Source organism: Pipistrellus kuhlii, unplaced genomic scaffold, assembly GCF_014108245.1.
Source record: "Pipistrellus kuhlii isolate mPipKuh1 unplaced genomic scaffold, mPipKuh1.p scaffold_m20_p_47, whole genome shotgun sequence".
Classification (NCBI taxonomy): Eukaryota; Metazoa; Chordata; class Mammalia; order Chiroptera; family Vespertilionidae; genus Pipistrellus; species Pipistrellus kuhlii.
The window spans coordinates 1,165,022-1,186,901 of record NW_023425548.1 but is presented as its reverse complement, the minus strand read 5'-3'; the positions used below and the strand labels follow the sequence as shown (position 1 = coordinate 1,186,901).

The 21,880-nt window shown below is 61.5% G+C and overlaps 1 protein-coding gene across 4 annotated transcripts in view; it reads right to left on the bottom strand.

Annotated features, from left to right (window-relative positions):
- PRKAG2 (protein kinase AMP-activated non-catalytic subunit gamma 2) overlaps positions 1 to 21,880 on the bottom strand; it is a 197,239-nt gene that overhangs the window by 140,937 nt on the left and 34,422 nt on the right. For 3 of the 4 annotated variants that reach the window (XM_045572415.1, XM_036412637.2, XM_045572414.1), the window contains exons 2-3: positions 5,890 to 5,961; positions 3,018 to 3,297 (exon numbers count right to left, since the gene is read on the bottom strand). In XM_045572415.1, coding sequence (XP_045428371.1) covers positions 3,018 to 3,297; positions 5,890 to 5,961 — 352 coding nt within the window. Of the gene's footprint in view, positions 1 to 3,017; positions 3,298 to 5,889; positions 5,962 to 10,027; positions 10,033 to 21,188; positions 21,196 to 21,880 lie in introns of those variants that run through there. The other variant, XM_036412638.2, reaches the window with a different exon arrangement.

Here is a 21,880-nt window from a genome sequence, read left to right as displayed (position 1 = left end):
CTTGGTTGCAGGCTTAATCCCTGGGTCTTGTCAGGGTGCATGTGGGAGACAATCAACCGATATGTCTCTCACATCAGTGTTTTTCTCTGTCTCTCCCCCTCCCTTCCACTCTCTCTCTTAAAAAAAAAAAAGGAATGGAAAAATATCCTCAGGTGAGGATTAACAAAACAAAACAAAACAAAACAAGTTTTTAAAAAAGTGCACTGGGGAGTGAGACGGCCTCAGTTCAAAGCCTGGTCCTGCCACTCGCCAGCTGTGTGGTCTTTGCTCTGTGCCTCAGTTTTTGCTTTGAGGAATACGGTGAAACTATTACTTTTATGAAGATTAAAACAGCAGTCACTTTCAATGCAGTTAGAATACATGTGACAGGCACTTATAATTACTTATGATTACTAGGTTTATTGTTTATAGTATTATAATTATTGTCAATGACTAGGGAGCAAAGTTTAGTAACATGAAGTTAAATCCTTCTGGAGCAACCGACTGGCTCAGGGACCCTTACTGGCTAATCAGACACCCGGTAGTGAGGAATGGGAGAGGAAAGTGGAGACGCAAAGACAAGGACTTCTCTGGCCCCTGGGCAGACCCATGAATTCCTGGTGCCGAGGCCGGGCCAGCCTGCTTCCTCCTTTTCTGACTCCTGGGCTCCTCTCTGAATTCTGTAAACACACCCAAGTCCTTCCACAGGATTGTCTGTTTTTGTCTTTAAAAAAAGTGGGGTGAAAGTAAGAGACCAAACATGGGTTCCGCGATAAGGCTACACACACGTCCCACAATGCCCCCTGCACAGACCTGGCTCTGAGAGTTCCAGCCGCTGCGCAGACAGGGAGGGCCGGCTGCCTCGCGGTGTGTCCATGGGAGGCCGGGGAGCCCGGTGTCAGGCCGGCCGCGCGGCCCAGGCCCTGGGTGACCGACAGGTCTCCGTGCCTCCTCCGGGGGACGAAGCAGCTTCAGGGCGGCTCCTGAGGCAGTCCCTCCTGACAGACAAGTGGCCTTACTTTCAAGCTCAGCTCTGCGAGTTAGTTCTGGGCCGCGGGGTGCCATGGACAGTCTGGGCGCCTGGACCCAGGAGTGATGCAAACACCAGGAAGAGCAGAAAGACTGTGCCCTCCACTCACTGCAGCTAAAGAGCACGTGGCCGGGAGCCATGGCCCCGTGAGGCGGGCACGCTCCATCTGGCCCTGGGCCGGGACCTCCCCCTGGCCAGGCTGGGCAGGGTGGGTTTCCCATTTAGGGAAAGCCTGGTCTCGGACTCAGAGGTCCGGGCAGCAGCACGGGCCGCGTCCCGGGGCCAGGAGTGCCTGCCTAGCGATGCCGGTGCCAGGAGCAGCCGGTCCTCCGAGCCTTCCCGAGCCCGCCTCCAGCTGCCTCCCCAGACGGCGGAGCAGCACCTTAGCCAGCGGCCGCACTCGGCCTCAGCATCTGCAGGCAGCCTTGGACTGGCACCTTCTGGCCAAGGACACGGGAGCCTTTTCAAAGAGCACAGCACACGGCAGCGCGGACGGCTGTGGCCTGGCGGAGCGTCTGGCCCATCTCCGCACCCAGCATCCCCTGCGGCCGCTCCCAGCCGCCCAGACCCCTCTGCCTTCAGAAATGACCCCGTGGACAGGCGGCCGCCGGTAGCCACCGCCCTGCCCCCCAGCGGGGTGTGCGCTGCAGGCCTGGGCTTCCTGTGTAACGTGTGTGCTGGGGGAAGTGTTTGCCCCGAGCTCACACTTCCAGGAGCCGAACAGGCCTTATGTGGAAGCAGGGTTGTTGCCAATGTGAGGACGGGAGCTCACGGGGCGGACTGGGCCCTTCATCCATATAACGCTGTCCTGTGAGAGGCGGAGGGAAGCACTCGGCACGGACACACAGAGGGGCAGCACCAGGGCCGAGAGGCAGCGCCGGGAGGGACGCGCTACAGGCTGAGGGGCCCCAGGAGCTCAGAGGAAGTCCCGGGACAGGTCATGTTCTCGGCTCTCCGGGCGGAGCACAGCCCCTCTGACGCCTGGATCTGGAACCGTGAGGGAACACACTTCTGAAGCAGAAGCCCCGTCTGGGGTGCTGTGTCCCGCGGTCCCAGGACACCTCGCTCTCTGCACCCACCACAGGCATCAGGTGCCATTGAAGGAACAGGACCCCTGCCATCGGTCTGGTCCGTCCCCAGAGGCGGGACATGGGGAGCGCTGGAGGATTTCCAGGTCCCTGTCAAGGAGGCTGGGCAAGCTCCCTCGAGCATCAGAAGGCCGGTGCTAATGGACCTCAGACGTAGAGGCCCCAACTCCACGCCTGTGACATTTGTGCGTTTACATTTCGGTTCATCCCCCATCTGGGATGACTTCGGGGTTCTTGGAACAACACCCACACCAGAAGAAGGAGGAGGAGGAGGAGGATGAAGGAAGAAAGAAAGAGACAGCCACCCTTCCCTTGTAAGGTGAGGAGGCGGAACTGGACGCTGTGACCCGCTCCCAGGTCACACTGCACCGGCTGCCGGTTTTGATACCAATGGAGCAGGACGTAAAGGAAGACCGCCCAAGAGCTCTGGTGCCTGCGGGCAAGGCTGTCCTCCAAGTCACTGTCCTCCGGGGTCGGACCTTCCTAGTCACCAGGACGAATGGGAGGGCGGAGGGGAGGGGGCGAGGAGATGCTGGCGGTGCTGCCCTCAGACCACAAAGCTTTCCGACGCTGAAGCACCGTCTCTGAAACACACTCGTCTGCCAGAAAGAGACACACTCCGGCCTCCCCACATCAGACACGGCACAGGCCCATCGGCAGGCGGAGCAAGGGCTGGGCCGGCGCAGGACACACGGTGGCTTCACGCGGCCGCTGTTTCTCAGAAAGGCCTCCTGCCTATCAGACACCTACGTCCAGCCCAGGGACGGACGAGTGTCGGGAGGAGCCGACGGCGGAGACCGCCAGGCTCTGGAGGGAGATTGGTTCCGGGACAGACAGTGCTGCCCTGCAGGCGGCGCCGGGGCCACGTGGCGGAGGGAGGGCCCGCAGCCCGCCCCCCGGGAAGGAGCGACAGGCCTCACCTTTCCTGGAGCGGGAGAAGAAGCGGATGCCGCCCGGCGAGGTGGAGGAGCTGGAGGTGGGGGATGACTCCTTGGAGGAGGAGCGGAAGATGCCGCTGAAGCTCATGCGGCGCGGGGAGCGCGGTGGGGACTCCTGGCCGGAGAACGGGAACACGGTCTTGGGAGAGCCGGGGCTGGTCCGGGGCCTCGCGGGGGCGGACACGGGGCTGGAGGGCCGGCGCGGGGGCCCTCGGGAGAAGAAGCCTTTGGAGGGGCTGCCGGACCCGAAGGGGCTGTCCGCCTGCGGAGAGACGGGCACAGGGTGAGCTCGCTCGGGCGCTCGGACCTGGGCCCCGCCCGGCCTGTCACCGTCACACCTGCCGCTGCCCCCGGCGTCCCCGTCACCGAGCTGCTCCTCCAGGGCACCCTGCCTGAGAAACAGCCCTCAGCTCTTCTACAAACGGAGCTGCCACTAGTGGCCTGGGGAAGGCGGCTGCCTCCCCTTACCCCCCCCCCCCCCATCCGCAGGCTGCTCAGCCCTACCCAGAGGCCCATGACCTCTGCCCAGCTTCCTGCAGGAGGCAGGGGGGCGGGGGGATGACAGGCAGAGGACACGGCTTGAAAGGATGTATCTTCCCCCTTTGACTGCTTGTGAGTCGGTCTCCTGTTCTCCATGCTCAAGACCTCACGTGTGTCCTCCTCAAGGACAATGTTCTCTGCCCTCCTCCCAGGAGGAAGCCGGTCCCTATGGTCTGCACTCTGGGCCTGGCTCCGTCCCGAGAGGCCCCGGGCTGGGAAGGGATGCGTGTCTCAGCCCCACGCTGCTGTGGTGCTGGAGCGAGGGGGCTGTGACCGGCAGAGGGAGCGCAGCCCCAGGCCTCTTGTCACGGCTTCTGGGGCAAGGACAGGCCTGGGGGGACAGCCCAGCACAGAGACCCTGGTGGGGACCAGTGCCGGGAAGATAGGTGACGCACACACCCACAGGCAGGCAGGCAGCTCTGTGCCCACGGGCCTCTGTGCACTTGGGGTGCCTGTCGGACCCATGACCCTTGTGAGTTCTTCCACCACCAGAGGGCGCCCCCAAACCGGGCTGGAGGTTCCTTAGAGGATGTGATGCCCTCACGGGGGCTCCACCTTCTGTGACCTCCACCTCAGGCCACCCTCTGCCACTCCCCAGCCTGTATGGTGACTGGGGGGAGGGTGGTGTGTGGAGTGTGAGTGGGGGGAGAAGCGTGGCCTCAGGGAGACGCAGGAGCCGTGCCCGGTGAGGAACCACAGAGCTCAGGCTCACCCCTCAGAGTTCACGCTTCTCTCTCTCTAACCACTTAACGTGAAATGCATTTAGATTCTCTGTGTGTATCCAGTTTCGTCACTATGCCACCTCCCCATGGGACTCAGGATTCCTGAGTGTTGTCTAATCCTAGAATAATTAACAAGGAGAAACTGCGTGGTGCGTGGTGGGCGGGGGGTGGTGGGTGGTCGGTGCCTGTGGACGTGGCTGGGCAGTGGGAACGAAGGTGACCCCACAGCAGGATGGCACAAGCAGGGATACTGGACACAGGACTGGAGTTTGAGGCCCAGCTGTTTCCAGCAGTGTGACGAGTGCCTTCAGCTTCGGCACCCTCACCTTCCCAGTGAGAGCACCGGGCCGGGGCCCAGGGCCGCGAAGGCGATGGGATGTACCGCAAGGCGCAGTCCTGGCCCAGATGTAGCTCAGAGGGTCTAATGTAGGGGTGTCGAACTCAATCAGAGAAGGGGCCAAAATCTAAAATCCAGCCTAAATCGCGGGCTGAATGGTTTACTGAACAGTCATAAACTGTCATTGTGATGGAAACGCAGCGGAGTGCAGTGATGACAGCGCGGTGCGGGCCACATTGCAAGGCCTGGCGGGACGGATTTGTCCCGCGGGCCTTGTGTTTGACACATCTGGTCTAATGGAAGCAGACCTGCCAAGGTTCAAATCAGGAGGAGGCTGTGTCTGCCCTCCAGGGATGGTGCTGGGACAGGCGTGAGGAGACCAAGGAAAGACCAAGAACTCACAGGGGCCAGGGTCTGATGGGCACCCCAACAAAGTCTGCACTCCTCTTCCCCTCCAGTTCTCTACCTCCCACCCACACAGCTTTCACTTGAGGCCCTGTCTCCAGCTGCATAGGAGACCACCAGATGCAGGGAGAAGACACGGGGGCACCTTCAGGTGGAAATGCAGATGGGAGCACAGGTGGATGTGAGGTGGGAGCACAGGTGGATGCGAGGTGGGAGCACAGGTGGATGTGAGGTGGGAGCACAGGTGGATGTGAGGTGGGAGCACAGGTGGATGTGCAGGTGGGAGCATGGGTGGCTGTGCAGGTGGGAGCACAGGTGGATGTGAGGTGGGAGCACAGGTGGATGCGAGGTGGGAGCACAGGTGGATGTGAGGTGGGAGCACGGGTGGATGTGCAGGTGGGAGCACAGGTGGATGTGAGGTGGGAGCACAGGTGGATGTGCAGGTGGGAGCATGGGTGGCTGTGCAGGTGGGAGCACAGGTGGATGTGAGGTGGGAGCACAGGTGGATGCGAGGTGGGAGCACAGGTGGATGTGAGGTGGGAGCACGGGTGGATGTGAGGTGGGAGCACGGGTGGATGTGCAGGTGGGAGCACAGGTGGATGTGAGGTGGGAGCACAGGTGGATGTGCAGGTGGGAGCACAGGTGGATGTGCAGGTGGGAGCATGGGTGGCTGTGCAGGTGGGAGCACAGGTGGATGTGAGGTGGGAGCACAGGTGGATGTGCAGGTGGGAGCACAGGTGGATGTGCAGGTGGGAGCATGGGTGGCAGGTAGAAGTGTGTGTGTTGGGCACTCGCTGAGGAAGTCCTGCCTCGCTGGCACCTCAGGTGAGCTCTGAGAAAGGGGACTTACCTTTCGAGAAGAGTGCTTCTCTGAACTCTCCAGGTCTCCGTCCAGGAATGGCATGGCAAACGAGCTCAGGTCCTAGGATGGAAGCAGAGCACGTGGTCATGACAGTGGCCCTCAGTGCCCACCTGCCTCGTCCAGGGCTGCACATGGCTCTTGTGTCACCCCATCCCGACCCTCCTCCGTATCAGCCGTTAGGAAGGGGCACGGATGGCAAATGGCCGCTCAGCAATCCTGACCACGCTCCGCATTCCCTCCAGAGCAGGAAGTGGCTGCCTCTGGTCGCCTGTCACAGAGCACCTGTCACCAGGGAGGAGGGAACGAGAAAGAAGAGGTGGGATTAAGGGGCAGGGAGGGAAGGAGCCAACAGGGAGCGGGAAAGGGGGGGAAGGTGCAGCTTTGGGGAGCGGGCAGAGGACAGCACCGCGGCTGTCCATGGACCCCCGGGCGCTGGGTCCCTGGGGTGGGCGCTGACTGGCCTGTGGTGGATACGGCCTCACAGGGACTCAGTCAGCGCCCGGGCAGATGCTGACAGCTTCCCACCAGCGGGGGCTGGGATTGGTCACGAACGTACTGGTGTCTGCAGTCTTGTTTGTCGTGTGCTCTGGACCCTGGCTCCTTCTAGCAACAGCCGGGCGGGCCCTTGGTGGTTTTTCCAAACAAGGCTTGTCTGGATCGCTGTCTCCACTGCTCAGACACCTCAGTTCAAGGCCTCTCACTGACTCCCAGGACAGCCCTCCCCCCCGGGACAGCCCCGGCCACAGAGCCGGCCCAGTGCTGTCTGTGCAGTATTGCCCTGCAGCTGCCGTCCTCTGCCCGCTCCCAGCCCTTCCCTCCGCCTGCTGCTCCCACAGCCCTCCACCCCAGCCCCAAATCCGGCTCAGACAACTCCTGTGTGTCACGCTATTCAAGTGTCATCCCTGGCTGGTCCCCGTGCTCAAGCGAGATCAATTCTTCTCTTATCTGTGTTCCCACAGTCCTGGGATGCACCTGGGCCATCGGCTGCCATCCACATTCAGTCTCCTCTGAGACTCACTCCTCGGGGCAGGAGGAGCTGCTCCCCTTGTGTCCCCGGCCCGCGGGCCTGGCACACGGCAGGTGGCAAAGTGTTCGAATGAACCCCTGGACAAGGCACCCCTGCCCTGGTGGCAGCACGAGGGCTCCCGGTGCACTGACGGGCCAGTGGGAAAGCAGTGCCGTGTGGCTCGGTCCAGGGGGAGCGAGGAGCAGCCAGGCGAGGGGCCCGTATCTCCTGTTTGAACCAGAACGTTCCTCTCTGGTCTCCAGTCACCGTCACCCTCGAACGTCTGCTCGGCACAAGTTCCCAAAGCGGAAGCCTTTTCATAAGCGCTCCTGCGTTCCTCCCCGAAGAGCCCCGAGAACCGGCACCCCCTCCATGAGGCCCTGGCGGCTCAGTGACGTGTGCCAAGCCCAGGACGCGGCCCTGCTGCCACGGACGGCCTGTGCGGTCCATCAGCTGTTCCCAACCGGCGCGAAAGCATCGAATCCACCAGCCACACCGCACGCCCACCCCTGGGCGCCGTGTGTGCTCGGCCAGCATCCCTGCAGGAAGGCCTGGCCCGTGGTGGCCTTTGTGGGAGGCTCCCACCCGCACTCCCTGATCTAATCTGGAAGGCACCAAAGCGCGCAGTGAGAGGCCGCTGTGGGCAGCCTCCAACTCCGGCCGCAGGACCGTTACCGGCCAGAATGACCGGGGCCGGGCCTCTCGGAGGGCCGGCATCCCAGAAGGCCCCGCTGCGGAGCTGGTCCTGCTGTGGTTTCCCGGCTTCAAACTCCCACCACAGCCTCACACTCTCCTCACCGCTCTACCTCCACTCCCGTGTCCTGCCAGCCGCCAGGCAGGCCCCTGGGGGCCCAGTGGGCATTTCCCTGGCCACACTGAGGCAGCATATGGTTTCTGCCAAGAGACAGCTATGTACTCCGGGCTTGTCGTCAGGCCTGCCAAAGGCCCCGGAGAGGAGGTCGGGTACTGGGGAAGGCAGCCTGCAGGACTGGGCTCACGCTGTCACCGTCAGGAAGCATCAGACAAAAGGGAACAGCCCCAGGTTTGGGGAAATTCCCGAGATGGGAGCTGACCGTGTAAGCAGCTCACTTAACCCCCGGCCCCACCCCTCTTCAGAAATGCAAACAAAGACCCATCACAAAAAAGGAGGTGTCCACAGCAGAGCCGTCCCTCATCTGACGTCCTTTGACATGTCCTTAAATTGGCACGTCCTTAAATCTCCCAATCGGTGCCTCATTTGTCCCTGGAGCAGCCACACAACCAGGAAAGTCGAGTGCTATCATCTCAGTGTACAGATGAAGAGACGGAGGGTCCGAGTGGTTATGAAGCCTCCTGCCCAAAGCCAGCCAGACAGCGGCGAGCAGGCCGATGACCAGGCCCGCCACCTGGAGCTCAGAGCTTGTCCTGGGGCGGGCTCGGGGCCAGGCATGCACACCAGCTCGGTGTCCGAGCCTGGGAAGGCAGAGCTCTTCCCCGGAAAACAAGAATCCCAGCACAGAGAGACCACGGGGAGGGAGGAGAGAGAGCACTCGCAAGGTCAAGGATGCATTCCTAAGGTGCTGACGACACCAGCTTTCTCTTGAAGGTTCGCTTCTTAATTGGAAGTAGTTCAGGCGCTGATGTTGGGTGTCCCACCCCAATGCGATCATGCCACACCCTGCACTCTGCGTAGCTGGGGTCCTATTTACAGCTCCCCTCACACATGCACATGCGCGCGCGCGCGCACACACACACACACACACACACACACACGCACGCTTATCCCAACCTTCCTCCGTGAGATAACAGACTGCACTGTTACAGCCAGCCGCGCGTGCCCTCCTGCAGGAGGGCTGTTCGCTCAGTGCAGCCGCGGTGGAGGCGCCGTGCCTGCGACCAGACGCAGCCCTGCCCGCTCAGCGTTTCCGAGCTCGGCTCGGGGTCACACACGCCTTTGTTGCTGCAGCTGGGGGACCCCAGGAAGAGCCTGAAGGGAGCGCAAACACAGGACCAGCAGCGGCTGCCAATGCCGGGCACGGCCTGCACCTGAGGGCCCACCAGGGGCTTCACTGTCGGGGTCACGACGTAACATTCCTGCGAATTCCTGGCCGTGATTCCTCCCCGAGAAGGAGCACATGTGCGAGTTTTCATTCCCACCCGCGACGATAGGCCCACGACGCCCACTGCGGCGACGTCGGGCAGGGCTGGGGGCCGGGCGGGGGAGTGGGCACACGCAGGCTGGCCCTGCGCAGGTCTGAGCGCGACCTGCTCGCAGGGACGGAGCCCGAGGCCGCGGGCCAGCCCAGCCTGCCGTCTGCTGCCAGGGACCGTGGGCACGTCTGAATCCAGGCCCACGTCTGTCAGATGAGAGGGTTAGCGGGATAATTTCAGAAGCTGCCTTTACACCCCTCGTCCTCTGTTCTAACCCGTTGGACGAAACAGCAGGTGGGGTTGCTATTGGAGGAGAAGGGCCCCCCGAGTCAATGACCAGCCAGAAAAACCACCTTCTCTGCTCCTGAACCACCCAATCCTCTCCGGGGCCCTCGAAGCTCAGGGCCTCAGGCAGAGGCTCCAGGAATAGCAACAGCAAGGGCAGGGAAAGGGCATGCCCGCCACGCACCCCTGACAGTTCACACGGTGGCCTCTCCTCAGCTGGCCTGTCCTTTCTGACTGCCTGCGCCTCCATCCGCTCCTGAGTGCCAAGCCTCTGGTTCTCGGTCCATTTCTAAGGTCCCTGGGTCTCTGGGTCATCAGAACCCACGGCAGGTGGGTCCTGGTGGGCGCTCTGTGTGATTCCAGACACGCCGTGAGCGGCACCTTCCGAACTGCAGGTCACTCAGGTTCCCGTGTGGAACCCCCTGCCCGGCCATCTCCCCGCTCGCCCACCCCAGCCACAGGGCTCCACCTGGTCTGTGTCTGACCTGCTGGGAGCGTGGCTTGGCGCTCTCGAGCCCTCCGGTGGGAGGCACAGGGAGGTGTCTCCGGGTGGACTGACTGCACAAAACCTCAACATCGCCAAACGGGCAATTCCTGGTACCACGGAAGGGGTGGTGACCACAGCCAAGGCCAATTGGAGCCTTTGAAAAACACGCATGTTATGTAACTGCTCTCGGAAAAAATAAGGAACAAGCCCTGAATCACTGGAACTCGCTAACAGGGGTGGCCGGGGGCCAGAAGGAAGGCCTGTGCCCCAGAGGACACCGCGGCTCCTGGCGGCATCTCAGAGGCTTCCTGATGCTAAAGAGCAAAGAAAACCACAGTTTTTGGTGTTTCCCCGAAAATAAGACATCCTCCGAAAATAAGACCTACTTATAGGTTTCCTTCTGAGTGAAATATAAGGCATCCCCCTGAAATATAAGACCCCCCTAAGCTCTGTCTCAGAATGCTATTGCTAAACATGAGAGATTTGGTCCACTGATTCTGAAAGAAATGGAGTCACAAGAAATTCACCAGGAAATTCAGGAATTGGATTGTTATGATGATGTTCCAGAAGATGATGACATGATTGTCATTGAATAAATGAGTAAATTCTTGAAACTGTAGGATTCACAGTTTGTCTAGTTTGTGTTGACAACTACCGTACTACCATACCGTATACAGGTAATAAATTTTCTTTATTTTCATTTAACAATAAATGTGTACCGTATTCCTCTTCATGGAAAAATAAGACATCCCCTGAAAATAAGACCTAGCACATCTTTGGGAGCAAAAATTAATATAAGACACTGTCTTATTTTCGGGGAAACAGGGTAGATTATTGCATATTACTGTCAATGTTAGGGTATTAAGCATATATAACATGTATATTCCTATTAATGTATGTACATTAAGGCTATGCATGGAAGCTCTCTCTCTCTCCTCTTGGTTCTGTTTCCTGGGCGAGCCCTGACTGACACAGAACCCTGGCCCCTCGCCGGGAGCCGCTGGGTGCTGACCTCAGGTGAGAGGCCGGGTGCTGCCCCTGGAGGTGAGTGGTGCCCTCGGGCACCGGGCGTCTCTGCACACAGAGCCGGGCCTTCCCTTTGCCGGGCACTACAAGAAGCGCCCAGAGGAAACAGGTGGATGGGAGGACTGAGACCAACGGGAGAGGCCGTCCCTCTGCCAGTGAGTGACAAACAGGAAACCGTCCCGACAGGCCATTGTCATGGCCGCGGAAAGACAGGTCGGCGGGTTCAGAGAAGTCCCACGCTCACCCTGGGCCTCCCTCTGAGCTCACCTGCTGGCGGAGGCGACACGGTGATGTCACCGCCGGTAAGTGTGTGTTTCCGCCAGGCGTGGACCAGCTGTTAGTGAGCGTGCCCCCCCCCCCCCCAAAGGTCTGTCGTGCACCGGAGGGACGGCTCTCCCAGCCCCCCACCCACGGCAGGACTCCGATGACGGACGCTCTTTCTCTGAACAGGCGGGTCCTGGCAAAGGCGCTGGCGAGCTCACGTCCTGACGGGTAAATGACGGGTAAATGACGGACAGCTGCGAGTGCGGCGAGGAGCGGGCCCCGGTGACAGAGGATGACGCTGGCTGGGGTATCGTGGTCCCTCAGCCTCTTCAGGCAAGGACAGACGGACCCGCGAGCCGTCCCTGGGGGAGGCGCCTTCCTGCCAGGACTGTCTGCAACGCTGACGCCCTGTGATGCACTAAGACAAACCTCACCTACCACAGGGTCTGAGAAGGCCAGTTCTGGTCTCCGGAGAAGGGTCATGTACCCACAAAGAAAATGCCAAACCACTAACGAGACAGTGGTAGCCTTGGCGCTGACGCCTCTGTGGGTCTGTCCCGTGAACCCCCATGGCCTCGGTCAGACCTGAGCCCGGCCAGCCTGCCCGGAGCCCTGCCAGGCGGGGTGTGTGTGTGTGTGTGTGTGTGTGTGTGTGTAATCACGTGGGCTTCGGTCTGTGTTTGAAGACAAACTGCAGGAGGGACACCACAGGTTAGAATAAAATTGGCACCGAGCGAACGTTTGTATAATGTCTCAGGGCGGTTGGCAGGCTCTGACACTCCTTCCTCTACGCGGGGTGTGTGTGTGTATATGTGTGTGTGTGTGTGTGTGTGTGTGTATGTGTATGTCTGCTGGGGTCAGGGCTTCAGCCTCCTCTGGCCCTAACTACCTTCCCAAGGGGGCTCCGGACTTGAGCCAGGAGCTGGGTCCCCAGTGGTTTTCAGCTCAGAATATCAGAATATCCAGTGTCCATATTTATAAAACCACGTATGGAAAGATTCTCCCCTAACACTTGCTACAGGTGCCCGCGGGGGCTCCCATCCCTCCCGGCTGGGCCCGCAGCCCCCTCTGTGCCGGTACAGGACGGACGGAAACGCACAGGGGCTCAGAGGAAGCAGAGTCCACACGACGCACAACGGACACCAGGGCCTCGCCCTGTCGTCCCCTTGCTTCCACCCGCAGCGAGCCAGCTGCTCCAGGTGCACTTGGCCACAGGTTCCAAAGGAACGTCCGCCCACCAGGGATCACGGCTGAGTGGGTTACCCAGAGGAGTATGAATTAGACTGAAACAAGTTTTGTGTCAGCGATGGGCACCCGCAATGCGGACGTACAATAACATGCCGCCTTCCCGCGTTGTGGGCACCGGATGAGCTCTGCAGCGGAGCAGTGACCTCAGAGATGAGTGACCCTCGGCCCTCCAATGTCCTGAGAGGAGACAGTGATGAGCCCCACCTGTTTCCTCTGCCCTGGCTAAGGCCCTCTGAATGCTCTTTGTACTTTGTGCCCACAAATATGCAGGGAGTAGAGACAGAAAATGCATCTCACATTGTCATGGGAGTTGGGCAATTCCTCCCTCCCTCCCCGGTCATCTGGCCCATCTGTCCCTCCTCTGGTGCTTTAAGCGGTGGGCACTGCTGTCCCTGCCAACCCAGCAGCCCCAGGCCACCGCCAGACCCAGAACAGCAGCTGCACCCTTGGGAGGGCCCCCACCCAGAGCCCTTCAGAGTGGGCCTGTACCCGCCCCCCAGTCTCCTGACTCCTAGCCCCAGGGAAACAAAGCTGGCACGGTGGGCAGAGCTCAGAAATCTTTCGGAGGGCAGAGGGGAACTGGGGTAACGGATGTCCAGGGAGACTGAGGTGAGGAGGTCAAAGCCATGTGGCAGAGTCAGACCCAGCCAGACCAAATCCTGGTCTTGCAAGTTCTCGCCCGATTCTAGCCCACCTTGCTCTTTCCAGCTGGTTTTGACTTTCCAGCTACGTTTCCATGAAAAAGATGGTGACAACTGTCTTAGAGTCACGGTGCAAACGGGCCCTGGCAGGGGCCGGTTGTACTGGGCAATGAGAATGTCAGTCTTAAGTATCATGCGAGGCATTTTCTTATTCATCTTCTGTTGGCATCTTTGCATCGTCCCTCCAAGCGAAAAAGTTCCTAGCCCACATCCCCTTCTCTGTCATCTGTTGGCCTGTGTGAACGTGTTACTTCCCAGAATCCTCTACGCCTGTGGCCCTGGCTAGCAGGCGAGCAGCCGCTCTGAGGACCCTTGGGAGTAGGTCACCGCACAGTCACCTCAGTGTCGTGCCAGACTGAGGGCGGCGGCGCTCCGCAGAGCGGGCAGCGGGTGCGTGGAGACCAGCAGGTCCCGGAGAGGGCACCTGCTCACGTCGCTCTTTCCGGGGCAGGGCCCGTGCTCAGGCAGCCCCAGTGGGAACCGGTTCTCGGGAAGAACAGGGATACACCGGGAGCCTGCAATGGAGCTGCAGGGCCTGCCGGAAGCTCCCGAGGGACCCGTGGCCACGGGCCCACTTGGGACGGGAGCTGGGTGACCATTTAGCCCAGGCGTCTTCAAACTACGGCCCGCGGGCCACATGCGGCCCGCAGAGGAGTCTGATCCGGCCCGCCAGGTTTTTTGGGCAGTGAGCGCAGCCGAGGTGTTACAGTAGGAATTAGTAGTTCATATAGTCCGGCCCTCCAGCTCTCTGAGGGACCGTGATCTGGCCCCCACTTTAAAAAGTTTGAGGACGCCTGATAGCCCATGGCCGTGGCTCTAGGCAGCGGAACGGCTGTATCGCCCACGCCCGGACGCAGGGTCCTGAGCCGAGAGGGTCCTGTCCACGGCCCAGCCTTCAGTCAGAGAAGAGAAATGAGCCGAGTGCAGCTCACTGCATGAGGCACAAGAGGGCCGGGAGGCCTGAGAGCCGGCCTCTCTCAGGCTCAGAGCCGGTGCGGATCCTGCATCGAGGCTGTGCCTTCACGCCCCAGCGGAAGTCGGTGTGGGCCCCGGTCCCCGGCAGCCTCAATGTCTGGGGCGGTAGACAAATCCCACGGCTGGGGGGACTCGAGGCCACAAACCCTGTCATTAGTGTGAACCCGAACAAGGAATTTGCTAGTTTTTTTGCTGTTTGTTCTTTAGCTGCCAACAAACCCTTCCGTTCTGGAGGGGCGCGTTACGTAAGGAGGGGAGGGAAGGACGATGCTGCCCGAGAGGCTGAAGCCAGGACAGCAGAAACTCCAGGGTCAGCTGCTGCCACCTGGGGAGTCAGGTACAAGCACAGAGTTGTTTTCCAAGGCAGGAAAAATAAACATCTGCTCTGACATCCTAGGGATTGGGTCAAAAGCCATCAGCCTCACCCTAGCCCAGTGGTCAGCAAACTGTGGCTCGGTTTGCCGCTCTGTTGACTAATGAGTTTGTCGACCACCGCTAGACTAAATGTTACCGTGCAGTTGGAAGCTGTGAGGATTATTGGGCGATTGTGGCATATTGTGTGCAAAGAGGTAAAGGGTAGTTTATGACAGTGGTTGGCAAACCCATTAGTCAACAGAGCTGCAGTTTGCCGACCACTGCTCTAGCCGGATAGAGTGTCGGCCCACAGATGGAAGGGTCCAGGGTTCAATTCTGGTCAAGGGCATGAATCTCGGATGCAGGCTCGATCCCTGGCCCTGGTCAAAGAGTGTGCAGCAGCCAACCAATCAATGTGTCTCTCTCACATCGAGGTTTCTCTCCCTCTCCCTTCCACTCTCTGTAAGAATCAATGCAAAAATATCCTTAGGTGAGGATTACCAAAACAAAACAAAAAACCCTCAGCCTCTGAGGAGGCCCTGGGCACTGAGAGGCCCTGAGGGCAGGCCACGTCCCAGGCCATGTGCGCCCTCTGAGCCAGGACAGGGCGAGGAAGAAACCCTCCCTGAGCCAGCCCTCAGCCTTTTTCATCTGCTCCCTCATGGGGTCTTAATTTTTCCTGAAAATGCCCAGAAGGTGCCAGGGGCCCCTTGGCATTGCCTGTGCCTTGGACCTCCGGCCCTTGGTCCTCACTCTTGGTCACCATGTGTCCTGGAAGCTTCTGGAAGCTATCTCTGCCCTTTGCACCTTCACAGTCCTGGGACACCTCCCCCGAGTCACAAAACATGGGGCTCCAGGTCCTAAGCCCTCACAGGCTACGGCCACCTGTGCCACCACCTCTACCCACCACCTGCTCCCTCCAGCCACGTGGGGAGTGCTGGGTCGCTGGGCGCCAGGAACACGGTGGCCATTCACACGTGGTGAAGGCTGTGTCCACAGCCAGGCTCTCTCAGCCCGACATCCTCACTCCCTGTGTTCCAGGGTTTGTCAGCGTGGAGCTCCTGAGACCCTGGAGCCTGCGGGCCAGCCTGGGCGCTGCAGACACGGCCCCTGGCAGCTCAGTCAGCGCCCTGGGTGACGAGGCCATCGGGATGATTGGAAAATACTCTTTGGGCTTATTTTATTTTATTTTATTTTATTTATTTTATTTTTTGCAGTTGTACAATGACTTATCATTCTCTTTGAATGAAATTAAGGAAGCTGATCTGGGGAGAAATTGCTAGACCCAGTGCCTAGTCGGACCTTGAGCAGGAAGGTCTGGAATCTTCTTTTTAGAGAAAGGAGCAAGAGAGGAAAGGCCGGCTCTGACCAAACCTGCTCTGAGGTCCGCTGTCCTGCAGAGCGGGTCCGAGCCTCTAAGACCCCAGGCGGTTCCGTTCAGAGGGTGAGGGTGGGGCCAGGAGGTTCCCTGCCCATGAGGCGGCCACACAAACACCTGGACCCTGTCCACGGCTCAGCTGTTTCCTTCCCACGTTCACCTACCAGGCGGGGGGGGATCTGGGGGGTAGGAAAGGAAGGCCTCCCTCTGCTCCCAGCTCTGCAGCCTCGGAAGCACCGCCCACGGGGAGTGGGGGAACTCTTGTGTAGCCGGTCCAGCGCCCCCTCCCGCAGCCAGGAGGAGCCGTCCCCGGGGCAGCCCCCAGTTGGCCACGGGTGAGATCACCAGGTCTGCAAGGCCTGGATAGAGGTCCTGACACAATCCAAGGGGCCTAGAACAGGGGTTCCCAGGCCTGATGGGAACGTGCCCCTCCCCGCTCCAGGACCCTCCCTCTCTCCCTCCCTCCCTGGGTTTGTGCTGGGCTTCAAGGCTCTGTGATTTGGGGAGATGAGTGGGGATGACTCAGAAGGGGTGGGTGGTGACAGATGCCTGCCGCCAGCTCCGAGCCAGAGCTGGCAGGTCTGTGGAAAAGCCTGGCTGGGCCTTGGCCTAACATGAAGGGCAAATCCCACGGAGGTGGGAACGGGGGTGCGGGGGTTGGGGGGAGCCGGTGGGGGTGGGGGTGGGGAGGGGCAGAGGGCTCTGTACATCTGGGCGGAAAGTCGGAGAAGAACCCCCAGCTCTGTGCCATGCCCCCTCCGGCCCCCGTCAGCCCAGCGCCAGCAGCAGGGTCACAGGAGGCCCTGGCAGGAGCCACCAGTCTCCCTAAAGGGAGGGTGCCGCCGCCCCATGTGGAGGGGCCGTGCCAGGCGCCCCAGAGCTGCTCCCAGGAGCTTTGTCTGCCCTCTCATCTCCGAAGCATCTCCCTCCTGATCGCTCCTGAAACGCCGACGCCCTCCGAGGACACATCCAGCCGCCTTCCTCCCACTCCTGACTGAACGGGAGCACTCACCTGGTGGCCCAGCTGCCCGTGCTCCTGGGGGGGGGGGGGCATCATCCAGAGACCCAGCCTTGGTAGAAACGCTGCTCCCTGCCCAGGCTGCACAGAGAGGGTTCAGGCGGCTTGAATTCTGAGTAACAGTCACCCTCCCGGCCCTCCTTGGTGGAGGTATTTCTCACGATGTCGTCACAGGTCACCCAGCGGGACACGCAGCACGAGCCCCCACCCCACCCCGGAGCACAGCACCGAGCCCCAGGCTGGCTGTCGCCATCCCGAGGAGCCTCCGCCTTAATCCATTTCCCCCGTGTTCTGTCACCCTTTCCTTCCCCAGAGGCGCGTCTCGTGTCCAGCACAGCCCACGGCAGACTCTGCTCGCTGGCCCTGGTCCTCAGGGGGCTGGCACCGCTCCCTACGCTGAGGGTCACATGCTGTCTGTCCCCAGGGCCTTCTCCTGACCACCGGGCACCCTTCACCTTGGAAGTCTAGGGACAACCCCCATTTTACACCCAAACCCGCCGCCATGAAAGCGAGACAGCTGATGCCGCTTGCAGGCCAAGGCCCACGTCGGGGAGTGAGTCAGAAAGCAGAGCTGTTTGGGTTATGAGGGAGGAAAGGCCGCCACGTCTTGTGAGGCTCAGCGTGTCGTCTTATCTGTCCTCCGCTCCGGAGGCGCAGCTGGCTCCCCGCGGCGCCGGCACACCCTGTGTGAGGCTCCGGCCCACAGAGCCCTGAACCCGCAAGGAGGAGGGTCCAGGCGAGGAGAGAACTCGGACCCCACTCCCACTGCTGCCCCCCCAGGGCCGCCTGGAACCCCCCCGCCAGGCGCAGCGCAGACGCCGGCTGGCTGGGCTCGGCCCCGGTGTCCGCTCTTACTCACCGAGCTGCACAGCGAAGCTCTACCTCGTGGTGACTACCGAGCTGAAGCCGTCATTCCCGGGCAGATGGCAGGCTCCCTTCAGAGCAGACACTGCACAGCGCGGTGCCACCACAGCTCGCCGCAGAGCTAAAGCCAGACAGAACCCGGTCTGCGTGGCCTGGCTTCTCCCCTCCCTGCTCGCCTGTGCTGGTCCCGGGCGGAGGGCGCCAGACGGAATCAGGGAGGGGATTGGCGGTTCCCGGCAGACAACACAGACAGGCCACGGTGACCTGCAGGAGGCACCTCCACGGGGGACACTGAGATAACAGACAGCCCCCGGAGAGCAGGCTGTGCCCACGCGGGTGGGCGGGCCAGAGGGCGGACCAGGCGGGACCATCACCAAGGTCAGATAGGGAACCGGAGCAGCCCCGCAGAACCCAAGGCCTCCTGCCTCCATTTCCTACCAGTAATGACAGTGACGCCACCAGAGGATCCCACAGAGACGGGCGAGGGGAGCGCTGCAGAGAGGCCTCCGGACTCACTGGGCCCTCCGCCCTCTGACCGCACACGCGCCCAGAGGGACAGCCTGTGCGTGAGCATCTGCCATGCACTGGGCGGTGGCCCCGGTCCATGGCCTTCACCCCACCCCACGAGGCCTCACTGGGAGCCCCATCTTTAGGTGAAAAGTCGGGCTCGGAAAGATGAGACCATTTGCCCATGGTCCCCAGATGGTGAAAGTTCACGGACTCCAACTCAAGTCCAGCCGCCAAGCCCAGGGCGGAGGGCTCTGGGGCCGTAGGGGGAGCCGCACTGCTCCCTGGGCTCCGGACACCTGGATTGAGCTCTTCTCCTAACGTGGAGCTTAGTAGCTGAGGTCAGCGCCCCGCAGCCTGTCATTAAACACTTTAGGGCTCTAGGCTTAAGCCACGCTCATGGGAGAGGGTTCTCCCGGGCAGACGAGGTTTGCTGGGAGCCCGTGGGCTTCCTGGGTGCGCGCTGTCCACCCCAGGGGTTAGGACGCTGAGACCCAGGGCCGGAGGGTGGGGAGGCATGGAGCCATCAGGAAGCCACGGGCCTGTAGGTCCTGCTAGGACCCTGCTGAGCCGCCATCTATGATGACGGCTAGAGGGCCAGTGTCCACCACCAGACCCTCATCGCATGTCCATACGGTGCAGTGGGAGGGACGGCAAACTCAGAGCCTGGACGGGAGCCCTGGTTTGTAATTCCTGGTAAACGATTCATGTTCTCAGAGCCCTGGTTTCCTCACGTGTGAAACGAGGCAAACCTCCCAGGGTTGTCACAGGAACAAAAAGCATTAACATCCACGAAAACGTCCAATATGCCACCTGATACACAGTAAATAGTTATCAAAACACAGATAGCTGAGAGCAGTCGAAGAGGCGACCGGGAGAGAAACCCTCCTACAAACGAAAACCCCGGCCGGCCACGGAGTCACCATGGAATCCATCTACAGCAGTGGCTGCACACAACCCAAGAGAAAATACCGCACCTGCACAGGGCGGAGGCGCGCCCGCCCGCCCACCGGCTGAGTCTGAGGGGCGGCCCGGAAGGGACGGAGGGGCTGGTCTAGGTCGGCTCTTGCAGGAGGAGGGGCTGAGACACTTTCAAAGGAAGGAAAAGGCCTACAGTGTGAAGGTGAGCAGGGAGGGGTTGGAAAGCCCAGGAAGGACTCCACCAGTAACAGCTGAGCTGAAATGAGAACCCCAAATGAGAGCCTCCACTGCAGTGGGTCCCGGATGTCCAGCAACGTGGGCTGACGACGTCCAGACCAAGAGCCTGCTGGCCGTGGAATGGCAGGTGCCTGCGCGCAGGGCTCAGAGCTGGTTAAAGAGCTGGTGTCAGTGCCGGCCTGGGATCCACCCCGCGGTCCCCGGTCTGCCCCCTCCCGGCCCCACCCCTCCCCACGCTGCTCTCCCCACTCCAGCCCTGTGACTTTAGGAGACGTAAGAACACGGCGTGCCTTCAGTAGCCTAGACTACCAGAGATCTCTGCTGAATGAACTTAACCTTCCTTTGCACCTGTCTCAGGCCTAATGCTGGGCTGAAAAAACACCAAAACCCACCTCAGGTGGACCCAGCCCGGAAATGGCCCTCGCAAACCGGGAAGCAGCTGCAAAGGCGAGCAGCCCTGCACCTATGTGGCTGGTACCGGCCTCGCTGGGCCAGTGAGCAGGCTGGGCTCTGTGAGTCCGAGGGCAGCCGGGCCGGAGCCCAGGGCTGGGCCCGTGAGCAGGCTGGGCTCTGTGAGTCCGAGGGCAACCTGCGGGAGCCCAGGGCTGGGCCCGTGAGCAGGGTGGGCTCTGTGAGTCCGAGGGCAACCTGCGGGAGCCCAGGGCTGGGCCCGTGAGCAGGCTGGGCTCTGTGAGTCCGCGGGCAGCCGGGCCGGAGCCCAGGGCTGGGCCCGTGAGCAGGCTGGGCTCTGTGAGTCCGAGGGCAGCCTGCGGGAGCCCAGGGCCCAGGGCGCTGGTCAGTGTCGCTGCGTCTGCTTCTCACAGTCCAAGGAAGCTTCGTGGGCTGAACTGACCCCTCCCCACCCACCCCCCTCCCGCTGAGCTCTCACTTCTCTTACCTAGACCACCTAACAGCACCTCCGTTTATGTTTTGGGGTCTCCCTGCCCTCAGATGTCACCATCCTGACCGTGTCCCTCGGTGCAGGGGTGCTGCGGAGCCCCTGCGCCTCTGAGGACCCTCTCCCGGTCACCCTGGGAACCGCACGGCCAGCGCTGGGCGCGCTCCTGGCCCAGGGGTCTTGCACTGTCCAGTGTCCTTCACCTCCCACCGGATGGAGCGTTCAGAAGCACAACATCAGGCCTCGTTCTTCCATTATAACCCTCCCTCCCTCCCTAGTGCTTCCCAGTCGCCAGGACTCAAATGCCAGCAATCACACACTCCCAGCTGAAGTCCTCTCACTTAACTCCTGGCTTATGAAGGGATTGGAGGCCCCCCGCCCCCACCCCCCACCCTCACCCTGCCCCACCAACCAAAACACAGTGGCTTGCTCCGCGTCAGCAGAATAGGGCAGAGCCCGCAGCCTGAGTCCAGCCCTGTCCAGACTCGTCAACAGTTCATTCTGGTCTCAGCCCCCCCCCCCCCCCCAGCTGCCATCAGAGGACAGACAAGCCTTGGCTCAGACATGACGGTGAGGCTCTCCCACCCTCCCATTCCTTCAGTGCGTGGTCATAAGTTGAAAGCAACAAGCACACTTTCCAGAGCCGGCCCTTCTCTGCAGGAGCCGGGGACTCCTATGGGTCAGGCACCTCCTGGGGACAGAACGGGCCATGCCGAGGTTTTCTGCTGGGGACACACAGCGTGCTGCGGCTCTGCCCCCAGCGCTGGCGGGAGGAGGGAGGACTCCCAGCAGCGCGATGCACACGCCCACTCTGTTCTCTCCAAACCGCCGAGAGAAGTTACGTAAGGAGGAAGCACACTCAAGGTGGCGAGGGAACATTCGGCTCCTCCGGGTGTTTAATGTAACGAGCGCCCCCCGCAGAGCCACATGGCCGTCACCGTCCGGCCGCACCGGGAGACGGCGAGCCGCAGGGGGCACCGCCCCGCACTCAGCACCCGCCGGGGCCCGCTTACTCAGCCGCTGGTCCGGCCGCTCCTCCCCGGCGCTAACCGAGTGCGGCTGCGACCCTGGCGACAGGGATGCGCTCCCCGCCTGGGATCCCCGCCTCGCTCCCGCGCCGGCCGCCGCTCTCCCCGCTGCACCCTGCAGCAGCTGCCGGGCTGGGCGGCCGGTCCGGAGCCCAGCGACCAGCGGGCGGCAGACAGCGGGCGGCCTGACAGCGCGGGCGGCGGGCGGCTGGAGCTCAGAGCTCGCGTGCGGCTCCCGCGCAGGCACAGCCCGCAGGAGCCTCAGAGCGGAGCGCTGTCATCACCATCTGTGTCCCGGCTGCTGGAGGCACCTCCTCACTCCGCAGGCAAGTCTGCAGGAGGCAGGGCCGCGCCAGGTCTTTTAAAAAGACAGGCGGAGGGAGAGGGAAGGCAGGAGATGCTGTGAGGGATCCGGACTCGGTCCTCCGGCCAGCACAGCCCACACCGTCCCCTCTCCCGAGGGCAAGGCCCCTCGCTGCAGAGGACACCTGGTGCCCAGGCGCTCCCTGACCTGGAACAGGAGAAAGCAGCTTTCTCTCTGGGAACGACGGCTCGGGCCCCAACCCTGGGCCCCCATCCCCGACCAGACAACCTGGAAGGCGATGCGGTCCCTGCCTGTGTTAACCACGTCCTCCTTCCTGTCACTCTGAAG